Here is a 12,267-nt window from a genome sequence, read left to right as displayed (position 1 = left end):
AGCTGTGTCCTTGAATGCTGCGACTGGAAGGCAGAGGGGTTGATTCCCTTTCCTATTAACTTGTCCAGAGGAAACGACATTGCCCTAAGCATTGATTAAAGCATTTCCTCATATTTTGCTCTCCTCTGCTGCCCTTGCCTAGTCAGGGGCTGAGGGATGAGCTGTACTTCACCTGTCTGGAACATCTCCACAGTCACTGCTCAGGGTTTTTGGAGGCCTTTGCTATTGGAAGACTCTGCAGCGCAGATTTACTGATGGTTCCATAGGCCTGGGAGTAGCTGCCCATGGATGCCCTTGGATCACCTGCAGCTCCCACGTTTGCAGTGATCTGGAACATCTTTTTACTGGGCTTCAGAAGGGGACGACCATCTTTGCTGTGACACTGAGAGTTTCTGGGATTCTGCGTGAGAAAGAAAAGCCAAGAAAAGTTAATAACTTGGAATCAGTTTTCTGGAATGCAAACAGGACACAGGTTTGGCTTTGGTCAGCACTATCCTCTCAGGAAATACACACAAACTCAGGGCACGTGTAGGCTGATCTTCTCCCTCTTCTGCTCTTCTTGTCACAGAAAGTTGGTCACAATTCCCTATAGATTCTTCCCAAATGCATTGGTTATATGTACACCTGCATGTGCAGCAAGCTCCACAATCCCATCTTGGGGAATAAATGGCTTCTCTTCCTCTCAAAACGTTTTGGAAAGGATTCCAAATCAGAGGGGCTAGAAGGTTGGTTGCAAGTGTGATACAGGACATGCTTGAAAGTTTCTGACAACCTGGGCTAGTGGAAGGCGTCCCTGACCATGGCAGAGGGGTAGAAGGAGATGAGTTTTTAGATCCCTTCCAACCCAAGCAGTCTGTGATTCTGTGACTCTTCCATACTCTTCCTCTGTCATAAGCTTCCTCCGATCACCTCTGCAGGTGCCAGCAGTCCCCAGGCAGCAGACAGCCAGCTCAGGAAGAAAAAGAGCAGGAGCAAGAGGTCATTGAAGAACCCAGTGAGGGTGAGGACTTTTGCAAGGAAGCACAGCCAAGATCAGGGGAGAGGGAGGAGCAGAGAGAACAGGACTGACATCCTCACAGCTCAGCAGCCGCAATCCATTCGAACCACAGAATCATGAAACCACAGAATCACTGAGGCTGGAAAAGCCCTCTGAGCCCACTGAGCCCAACCACTCCCCCAGCAGTGCCAAGTGCCAAGGCCACCACTAATCCATGTGGCTGTTAAATCTCCCCAGGGATGGGGACTCCACCACTGCCCTGAGGCAGTCTGTGCCAGGGCTGCACAGCCCTTTGCAGGTGTGTTTGTTCCAATATCCAACCCGAACCTCTCCTGGAATCACTTGAGGCCATTTCCTCTCATCCTGTTTCACTTGTTTCCTGGGAGCAGATCCTGACCCCCACCTGGCTGCACGTTCCTGTCAGGGAGTTGCAGAGGTCCTCCCTGAGCCTCCTTTTTTCCACAGCTACTGCTGCTGCTCCAGACCCTCCCCCAGCTCTGTTCCCTTCTCTGGACACACTCCAGCCCCAAATGGGGCCCCTCCTTTCTTGTTGTGAAAAGCCCAAACCCGCCCCCAGGACTGGAGGTCCCTCAGCAGTGTCTAGCACAGGGGGCAGGTACTGCTCTGGGCACTGGCCACACCGCGGCTGCTACAAGCCAGGTGCCACTGGCCTCTTGCCCACCTGGGCACACCTGGGTCATGTCAGCACCACCAGGTGACCTTTTCCAGCTTCCAGCCACTCTTCCTGGAGCACTACAGGGACTTGCTGTCACCCAGGCTACCACAAGTAAGGGCTAGAAGTTAAGCTACTCACATTGTAAAGGTTCTGCACACTTGTAGGAGAGAGCCGAGTGTGTGGCCATGTGATTTGTCTCCCTAGTTTCTCATTGTTGGAGATTCTGGATTGTTGAGGTGGTGCGGAACAGTTCCTGATCCCAGCACCGGGATTTGCATTTCCTGCAGAAGGAAAAACATGAGAGAAAGTAGGAAAATCAGAAGAACACAGAACACATTGACTGAGGCAGGGACAGTCCCATACTCGGCACTCATTCAACAGTGTTTTGTTCTCCTGTCATTTCCCTCACACACTTTCAGCCCCTCATTTTACCATGCAAATTCCCTTCATTTCTTTTACAGCTCTCATTCTCTCTTCCCCACAACAATACCCCAAGGTGGGTTCCACCCCAGTGTAGGAGGGTGGTACCTACTCTGCACAGTGGTGTGTGTGATGGGGTTGTATATCATCACACTCATCTGTGATCTCTGACACACAGTTCTGGCCAAGTCCTTGCTCTGGCTGGATCCTGTTGGCTGGACTCCAGCTGTGGCTCCAGTGTGCACATGTGAAGGGTTTAGAAGAGGGGCTGTTGGTTCTTGCTGGCCTTTTCTGGTGGGAACAGTCACTGAACTGAAACCTGGGAGAAGTGTGCTGGATTCAGACTGGCTCAGCTGAATGTTTTCTCTCCGCCCTTGCTCCTTTGGAAGGCTCTTTGACTTCTTTTCAAGGATCATCTGCAGAACAGAATAGCTGGTTAGATTTAATACAGCCATACGGCAGAAAAATAAAAGACCAAAACAAAGAGGAATACTCTTAAATATCTGCAATTTATTTTACAGGGTAAGTAACAAGGATAATTTTGGAACTAGATGATCTTTAAAGTACCTTTCAACCCAAACCAATCTGTGAATCTTTCCCAGACATCATGCTTCAGAGATTTTTCTTTGCCCTGTGGGAATTTGACATGTAAAGGTCTCTCAAAGATTACGACAGCATGGAACTGGCTGATCAAACACCAAGTGTAACTGTGCCAGCAGGTACAGAAAGCCCAGGGGAACACAAAGACAAGACAGTGACAGAATTTGTTAAGCGTGTGCAAGAATGGCACCCGGAGGATTAGGATTTGGGAAAATAGGATGGAAGTACCTCATATAATTTACTTCTATATTCTGCCACAGACAGCTGGACATCATCACCCAAAGGAAGGATCACATCGAAATCCAGAGAGGGCTCCCTGGAAGGACAGTGGAATCTGAGGAAATGAGAACACATCATGTAATTCACTGACTGGAAACAGATTACTAAAATTTAAACGGGATTGTTAAACAATCTTGTGTAAATAGGGTTGGAGAAAATAAAGAATTAGCTTTGTCATTTTTTCTGTAATGCATTTAAAGAAAATTTGTGCCAAGAGCAAGTTTGTAATGTCTCAGAAGACATCAGGGGAAGCTGCACACTGGTGTCACCCTCACCTGCTCACATAAGGATGCTGCAGAGCCTCCTCTGCTGTGAGCCGTTTGTCAGGGTTAAATACCAGAAGTTTCTTCAGCAGATCCAAGGCAGGCCGTGGAGTAGAGGCCGGGAAAATCTCCTCAAATGCTACTCGCTGCCTAGAAGTCAGGAAAAAAAATGATACAAACTCTCAGTGTCTAATTCCCAGTGAAGGCAGGAGTGACAGTTCCGGGATCACGTCAAGGTGACACCAGACATGAGTTCACTCACAAAGTGTGTCATAATCACCAAATCCTAGAATGGTTTGGCTGGGAATGGACCTTAAAGCTCATCCCTTTTCAGCCCCATGATCCCACAAATCTAGACCCAAGATTATAGAAATATACTTCTCAATAATTTACAGAGATAACTTTAAAAGAGGATAACAATTTAAAATCTGGTTTTGCATTTTGAAATCCTAAATATAATTGTGAACATAATTTTAAGCACCAAATCTTACTCATATTTTAAATAATTTTTATTTAAGGAAACAACTTAGAGCCCCTTCTGGTGCCTTAAAAGGTTTGAAGGCAGCTGGAGAGGGACTTGGGACAAGGGCTTGGAGTGACAGCACAAGTGGGAAGGGCTTCCCACTGCCAGAGGGCAGGGTTAGATGGGGTATTGGGAAGAAATTATTGCTTGTGAGGGTACTGAGGGACTGCAATGATTGCCGGGAGAAGCTGTGGCTGCCCCATCCCTGGAAGGCCAGGTTGGATGGGACTTGGAGCAACCTGGTCTAGTGAAAGGTGTCCCTGTCCATGTCAGGGGGATGGAATGAGATGATCTTTAAGGTCCCTTCCCACTCCAGCTATTCTGTGGTTCCATGACTCCATGGTCCTACATTAGACGATCTGAGACACACGAACACCTCAAGCTTACCGGGAGCTCATGTGGTTAATAACTGAGGCCTTGTACTCTGACTGCAGAGCCAAAATATCTGCAATAATAAAAAGATACTGTTACTGCCAAGATGAGGATTAGCAGAGCTACACAGTTTATGAAGGAACGCCAGTATTTGATATTAACCTAGGAAATTATCCTCATAAAACTCGGTCAGAGATCTGTGGAAGACGGATAGAATATTTACTTACGAATTTTCTAAGCTGATCTTTGAATTCCTATTTATTAATCACACACTTCATAAACTTGCATTGTCATAGTAACGGATGCAGAAGCACCACGACATCTGAATTTCTTATTTTCCTCCAACACTAACATTCAAGATGAAGATTTTAATTTCTCTGGAAAAGTGCCAGAATGAATGAGAGATACCTTCTTCCCTGACCCAGCCAGGCTGATTTCTTCCACCCTTAACCCTTTCTTTTGATACCTTTCCCCGCAGCAGAGTCCTACCTTCTGGGGATGGAGCAGGGATGACCCTCAGGATCTGCTCTATTTGATTCATTGTTGATGTTCCAGGAAAAAGAGGCTTTCCAAGCAGCATCTCTCCGAGAATACAGCCTATGCTCCACATGTCTACACCCTTAGTGTAACTACAAACAGGAATAGAACAGACGCAGGATTAAATGTAGCAAATATTTTCCTGTACCTGCTATTCACATCACCTACACTGATTTATTTGCTAGAAAGCAGGCTTGGTGACTTCTCAAATATAAATGCTCACAGGTTTGAACCCTAAATTGAATAACATCTGGGAATCATGAGACTGGCAAGTATGAAACAGAAATGAGATTTATCCTACTCAAAGTCTAGTCTAAGAAACCATAAAAGGAAATAAATATTGCAGGGAAATGCAGGAACATGGTAATATATTAAAGGTAATGCCAGAACAAGGTATTATATCCTCTTCATATGACCAAGAATGAAGATACAGATTGTTCTTTGGAAACAATTGATTTTGGTCATAATGCACGTACAAAGTAGTCACAATTACTTAAGAATTACATTTTCAAGCAAAGTAAAAGGCAAACAGTGCATATAGGACATCATATAAACATAGGACAAACACAGGGATGTTTGCAAAACAACCACATCAATGCAACTTAAAATTTGGGATAGTACCCTGCTTCTATTTATTTGTTTTTCTGATTTTTCATATTTAATTGAAAAAAAAAGGACTAAGCCTGAATTAACAGGCAGCTGGTTTAACATTTGATTAGGGAATATTTCATGAAGATCTATCAAAAAAACACTGCTTCAATTTCAAAAAGAGGACTTACATTCTCAAGCAGATTTTGTAAAGCTGTGGGTTTAAGGGAGAAGAAATAAGTCTAGGGGGAGAAAGGGTAACAAACAGATGAGCTGCCCACGTATGTACACTGACACTCTAAGAACACAGGAAGAACATGTATGTGATCATAAGAGGTTTTTATGTTGCAGAAGTTTAATTGTATACTGAGAAAACAGACTGCTGACATGACACTGCATCTGGTGACACTGAAAATTAAAAGACTGAAGACTTCCAGACAAAAAAACGTGGGAGTGGAGGAGAAGTGCCAGGCTGCCATCCCTTCACTCACTTGCGAGAGGCCAGCAGGATCTCGGGGGCTCGGTACCAGCGCGTGGCCACGTACTCGGTGAGCGCAGGGCTGGGCTGGTCCTGGCCCAGCTGGCACAGGGAACGGGCCAGGCCAAAGTCACACAGCTTCACACAGCACTCTGCATCCAGCAGCACGTTGGAGGGCTGAATTGAACACAGCAGAATTAATTAGCCTTTTACTCTCTGAAAAGCAGATGATTATCATCAAGGTTCTTTTATTAGTCTCATACTTGTATATTTCTTCATACTTTTCCTATGGAGACCGGCTGGGACAGCTGAGGGTATTCATCCTGGAGAAAAGGCTCCAGGGGAGATCTTAGAGCCCCTTCCAGTGCCTAAAGGGGTGCCAAGAAAGCTTGGGAGGGACTTTGAACACAGGCCTGGACAGCACAAGCAGGAATGGCTTCCCACTGCCAGAGGGCAGGGTTAGATGGGATATTGGGAAGAAATTCTTCCCTGTGAGGGTGGTGAGGCCCTGGCACAGGGTTCCCAGAACAGCTGCAGCTGCCCCATCCATGGAAGTGTCCAAGGCCAGGTTGGACGGGGCTTGGAGCAACCTGGGATAGTGGAAAGTGGCCCTGCCAATGGCCAGCAGTGGGAATGGATGAGCTTTGAAAGTCCCTCCCACCCCAAATCAATCTGTGATTTTATTTAGGGTTCAACAGAAAACTGGAGTGAAGGATACAGACCATGATCAAAATGTACCTTCTGATCCCTGTGAATAACATTCCCGGAGTGGATGAATTTAGTTGCCTTCAGAAGCTGGTAGAGAATGTAACACTTGTGGATGTCTTTCAGCAAATTCCCCTTCTTAATCACCGCATGTAAATCTGTCTCTGTAATATGCCAGTAATATATTTACATCAGTAAATATCAGTAGTATCGTGAGCATTCATGTATATCACCACCACACCACTACCAAAGGGATAACAAGGGTAACTCCTAAGAGAGGCTGGGTTTGAATGGCGGCTGCAATGCTGAGTCTCACCCATGGACTCGAAGATGAGGTAGATGTCCTTGTCATTCTCTGCTTGGATAACATCGAGCAGCTTGATGATATTTGGATGTTCTCCAAATTCCTGCACAGGGTAGAGACCCAGCCGTCAAAATCACGTGTTTTGCTTGTGAATCATAAAAAAGGACAATAACCTGTTTCAGTTTGCGTTACTGTCTAGAACAAACATAATCATGTTATTTCCTCTTTTAGGCTTCTTCTGAAATAAGCTTAAAAAAAAAAAAGGTTTTAAGTTTGTTCCATAGTGGGAAACCAATCAGTTAATCAAAAAAATAAATCTCTGTTGAATGAGACATTAATTCTAACACTCCCTCTATAGCATTTATAATAAAATCCAGCCCCCTTTCTGCATCTCACATTTCCTGTTGAACCAAAGAATTATTGTGGCATGAAAATGGATCATAGTTGCCATCAACATTCATAGTTAGAAACCCAAACAATCAGGACATGTCGATCTGAGGGCTGGCTCAGGCACTTAGAGGCTGCACTGAGGAAGTGACTGCATGGAGATCAGACAGCACACAGATGCCTCAACACAGGTATGACACTGCAGGTGTGGAGTCCCTCCTCACGTTTTTGCAGACTGACAATCCTCATGGGATCATTAAGTTCATCCTCAGCTTTAACAACTTTTATTTCCCACTTCTGTGGAGCCAGGGACACCATAAACACTTCATAATATTCCAACTTCATAATAGTACGACATTTTATAACGCAAAACGTCTAGGGAAGTTCACAAAACAACACATCCACCTGCAGCAGCCTGTGAAAACACACAAAGCAGTGATACACAGCCAGGCCATCACACACTTTGTTTTCATTCTGAGAACAGTCACAATACCCATCCAAATGATCTAATGAAGGTTTTTACCCAAAAGGGGATATTGTCCTAGAGATGCAGCTAAATCTTGACAGTATTACTTGAGTGCTATTTAAGAAGAAAAAGTCCATTGTCTCACACTGCCTTGCCCGGAACTGATAACAGAAACTCATGAAAAAAATTCAATCTGTACTAAAAAAACCCACATTATCTTAAAAAAAATCTTGTCAGGGCCAGTTCTGTTAATCTTTTCTTAAAGAATAATAACACTACTAACATACTCACCAAAATGACATTCTAAAATTGGCCCAAAATACACCTGTAGATCTACAACTGAAAAGCAAACACAAAACCTGCAAGCAACGACCATCAGAGAATCATTCACACCCCAGATTGTACAGCCACTTCTCAACTAGAATAATTGAGATACATAACATGAAACAATAACCTAGTCCATCAAATGACCTTGTGATACACACCAAGATTGAACAATTATTATGCACAGACAAATTAAGACAAACATGCAGCTATGAATAACAGAGTATTTTTCACATCTTTTCCTTTCTGAGCCCTCAGTCTTGAACCTCAAGAGAGAGGTTTAAAATAGGAGGGGAAACTAAAATTCTTAAATTCCACTGAGCACCAAAAGTTATGGAAGTATGGTCTGAACAGCACATTCACTTCCCTCTCCCTGCCCTCTGCTGCCAAGTGACTCCTTTCCTTCAGAAGAAATATCCTTTCTTTCCCCTGCTCTTCCTCCATCCATCCATTCCAGAAGTGCTGCACTTTCAGAGATGATCTAACTTAGAGGTAATTCACTTCTAAGGAATTGTTTATATTTTTATCTTTAAAGCTTTCAGCTTCTATTTCAGGCTTCAAGAACGACTAAAAAATAAAAAAAAATCATCTCTTTCCTACTTAAACTTGGCAGTCTTAGGAAATACCTCTTCTGTGAGCCCTGCCTCCCTTGTGTCCTTAGAAAACCACAAGTTATTACAACATTATTCCAAAATATTGATGTTTCTACATGGTAATTCTGAGGAGGAGTGGACAGATAACTGGAATGCCACTATTAAGGTCAATTATATCAAAACAAGAGTAGTCTTACATTACTCCTTGCAGAACTTCCCTTTTTCTTTCAGTTCGATTATATTAAGTGATTAAATTGCTTACAGCATGATGGAGGAAAACAATTTCAGAGTGTAAATCCCTCTCCCACCCCAGCCCCTCCTCCAGTCGTGGCGGTTACAATGTAAGAGAAACAGTTTCCATCCAAAAAGAAGCAAGAAGTGACATGAGGTCCTGACGTGCTTATGCTGCAGCAGACACATTGCTAAAAATGGGGAAAGAGTGGGAAAGATTAAAAACAAGCCCAAATGGAGAAGGTTTCATTCAGGTGGGCTCACCCTGAAACGCTCTTTGCCAAGATGGTGCAGAAAAGAAATTAAAGAGTTATCAACACTAATCAATGACCGCTGCATTTTGGAACACAATGGGAAGAAAATACTTAGACATCAGACATAATAAAAAATCAGAGAAAAGGGGGAACATGGACATTTACCTGCAGGAACATAATCTCTCGAAATGTTCTCTGGAAATAAAGAAAAAAACAGTTTATCACCTCAAGACAACGGCAGAACAGAGACGCAGTTAAATGACAGGGTTAAATCTACTCCTCTTTTGTACACGCCATGATACACAAAGCTTGATATTTATCGCTTGTTTTTATCCCAATATAGCTGCAGACTGTGTTGTTAGATGCCTAATTATCACCTTTCAGAGACAAAAGCCCTGAAAATACCTGTGGAATCCCACCACGTCTCAGAATACATCAGGACAATAATTTCTCACCTGAGCATCTGTTCTGTTCCTGAAAGCATCAAAAATCTTTTTAACAGCAACTGTTTCTCCTGTCTTGCGGTCAATTGCTTTCCAGACGATGCCATAGGCCTGCGGAGAAGCACAGAAGGGTGAGCCCTGTGCTGACACCTGCACACACCTCAGGCCTGCAGAGGAACCAGAACGTGTTCAACGACGGAAGCAGAGGTGATAGAAGCTACACGGAAGATAGAGAGATCAGGCCAAGGAGCCACTCCACTCAGGAGACAAACTGAGGGACCTGGGGCTGTTCAGCCTGGAGTAGAGAAGGCTGCAGGGAGATTGGAGAGCTCCTTCCAGTGCCTGAAAGGGCTCCAAGAGAGCTCCAGAGGGCCTTTGGCCAAGGGCCTGGAGTGAAAACACGTTGGAAGGGCTTCCCACTGCTAGAGGGCAGGGTTTAGATGGGATCTGGGAATACATCCTTCCCTGGGAGGGTGGTGAGGCCCCGGCATGGATTGTCCCAAGAAGCTGTGGCTGTCCCATCACTGGCAGTGTCCAAGGTCAGGTTGGATTGGGCCTGGAGAAACCAGGTCTAGTGTAAGGTGTCCATGCCCATGGCAGGCAGTGGGAATGAGTGAACTTTAAAGTCTCTTCCAGCCCAGACTATTCTGTGGTTCCAGGACTCTGTATGGAGAGCAGCCCTGAGAAGGACTTGGGAGTGCTGGTGGATGAAAACCTGGAAATGAGGTGACAACACGCACTAGTAACCCAGACAGCCAGCCGTGTCCTGGGATGCATCAAAAGGACAACCAGGGGATCAGGCTCAGCTGGTTCGAGGTTGTGACAGGCAGGTCCTGCCTGACCAACCTGACCTCCCTCTGTGACAGTGTGACCTGGAAAGGCGGCATGGATGGGATGGGATCGATGGGCCAAGGCCCACGCTGCAAGGGTCAACAAGGCCAAGGTCTTGCTCTTGGGTCACAACGACCCCATGAAACACGCCAGGCTTGAGACAGAGTGGCTGGAAAGCTGGAAAAGGACCTGGCAGTGCTGGTGACAGTGGCTGAACATGAGCCCAGGTGTGCCCAGGTGGCAAGATGCCAATGGCACCTGGCTTTTCCCAGCCATAAAGGTGTGGCTGGCAGGTCAAGAGAGACAATTCTTCCCTGGCATTTGACTTTGGTGAGATTCCCTCATGGAGCACTGCATCCAGCTTGGAGCCACTCAGTACAGGTGGGACACGGACCAGTTTGAGCAGGTGCAGAGAAGGGCCATGGAGATGCTCTGAGAGCTGGAGGCCCTCTGCTCTGGAGCCAGGCTGAGACAGCTGCGGGTGTTCAGCCTGGAGAAGAGATGGCCCCGAGAACTTACTGTGGTCTTTCAAAACTGAAAGGGGGTCAGTAAGAAGGATGGAGAGAGACTTTTTACCAAAGCCTGTAGTGACAACATCCCAGAATTGCTGAGGTTGGAAAAGCCCTCCAAGACCGCTGGGTCCAACCACTAACACAGCACTGTCAAGTCCAACACTAAACCTTTTTTTCAATTAAAAGCTGTGTTGTCTGTTAAGGGAACAGGAACTTCTACCTGAGCTTTCCCTATTCTGGATGAGTGTGATACTTGCAAATGATGATTAGTCAGTCTCACTTCTGGTACAGATCCAGTTTTTTTATTTTTGGCCACAGACTTGAATCTTGACTTTCCACAGTCTAGGAGCTGCTTTACCTTTGCACAAAGGGATCAATCCCAGTTAGAAATGCCCACTTAATGTTTAAATGCTTGTACAAAGCCAAAGAGCTGCAATGCATTATTCTAGTGGTTAAACACTCGTGTAGGGAAATCAAGGCAGGCTTTCCAGTAGCATGTGTGGTCCTGGAGCATGGAATCATGACCTTTGCCATGTGCCAGGCAGTACAAACAGTTGTACGAGTACCTCAGGTGAGTGCTACGGTACTACCCTGCTGGCAGTTGGGAAAGCCTCAAGTTGTGCCAGGGGAGGTTTAGGTTGGATATTGGAAAAAACACATCTGCAAAGGGCTGTGCAGCCCTGACAGACTGCCTCAGGGCAGGAGTGGGGTCCCCATCCCTAGGGGGATTTAACAGCCATGTGGATGTGGCGCTTGGAGACATGGATTAGTGGTGGCCTTGGCATTGCTGGGGGAGCAGTTGGACTGCACAGGCTCAGAGGGCTTTTCCACCTCAATGATTCCTTGACTCTGCGAACATAATGAGGAAAATACTTAAACACTTGTATCAACGCAACTAAACGATAGCAAAGAGTTGCCAGAACAGAAAAACAGATAACTAGGGATAGTTTAGAGACTGTCTGGGAAGACATATGTTAGAAATTACCATTGGCTCATGTATAAAAATACATTTAATGGAGAAGAAATTACTTGATGCAGCATGATCTGAAGTGATGGGATTACAGTAAATGTAGAAGGATTTGGCAGGCACAGACAGAATGTACTTTGAGACTCAGATCCATTTTACTGTTTACTTTTGAGCTTTTACAGTCCTCCGGAGCTCCCCTGGGTCACCTGGAGCTTCCACCAGGCCCTGAGCGATACAGAGAGTTCCCACGGGCGCCTGAACTCCCAAAGAGCCCCTCAGCTCCCCCGGGCGCCTGGAGCCCTCACGGTGCCCTGAACTCCACACGGGCCGCTCGAGCCCTCCTAGCTCCCACGACCGGCCCAGCTCCCACGACCAGCCCGGCTCCCACAGGCCACCCCCCGCCAGGCACTCACGCCCTTGCCCAGGCGCCTCTTGATCTCGTATCTGCGGCACACGAGCGGCTCCACCTCGGGCGGGCTCATGGCGGCACCTCCCTGTTGGCTCCCGCCGCCATGGA

At 45.9% G+C, this 12,267-nt stretch overlaps 1 protein-coding gene across 2 annotated transcripts in view; it reads right to left on the bottom strand.

Annotated features, from left to right (window-relative positions):
• The window catches only part of MAPK15 (mitogen-activated protein kinase 15), a 15,510-nt gene extending 3,243 nt beyond the window's left edge, over window positions 1–12,267 (bottom strand). For both annotated transcript variants that reach the window (XM_066199937.1, XM_066200021.1), the window contains exons 1-13: window positions 12,164–12,267; window positions 9,453–9,551; window positions 9,163–9,192; window positions 6,755–6,845; window positions 6,472–6,602; window positions 5,747–5,910; window positions 4,620–4,759; window positions 4,146–4,203; window positions 3,248–3,385; window positions 2,922–3,027; window positions 2,206–2,509; window positions 1,812–1,954; window positions 173–400 (exon numbers count right to left, since the gene is read on the bottom strand). In XM_066199937.1, the coding sequence (XP_066056034.1) occupies window positions 194–400; window positions 1,812–1,954; window positions 2,206–2,509; window positions 2,922–3,027; window positions 3,248–3,385; window positions 4,146–4,203; window positions 4,620–4,759; window positions 5,747–5,910; window positions 6,472–6,602; window positions 6,755–6,845; window positions 9,163–9,192; window positions 9,453–9,551; window positions 12,164–12,232 (1,680 nt within the window). In that variant the 5' untranslated portion in view covers window positions 12,233–12,267 and the 3' untranslated portion in view covers window positions 173–193. The remainder of the gene's footprint in view (window positions 1–172; window positions 401–1,811; window positions 1,955–2,205; window positions 2,510–2,921; window positions 3,028–3,247; window positions 3,386–4,145; window positions 4,204–4,619; window positions 4,760–5,746; window positions 5,911–6,471; window positions 6,603–6,754; window positions 6,846–9,162; window positions 9,193–9,452; window positions 9,552–12,163) is intronic.

The sequence above is a fragment of the Chamaea fasciata genome, unplaced genomic scaffold (assembly GCF_029207755.1).
Source record: "Chamaea fasciata isolate MVZ Bird 193981 ecotype frontalis unplaced genomic scaffold, bChaFas1.0.hap1 SCAF_1, whole genome shotgun sequence".
In the NCBI taxonomy this organism is placed as follows: Eukaryota; Metazoa; Chordata; class Aves; order Passeriformes; family Sylviidae; genus Chamaea; species Chamaea fasciata.
This window is presented reverse-complemented; position numbering and strand designations above follow the sequence as displayed.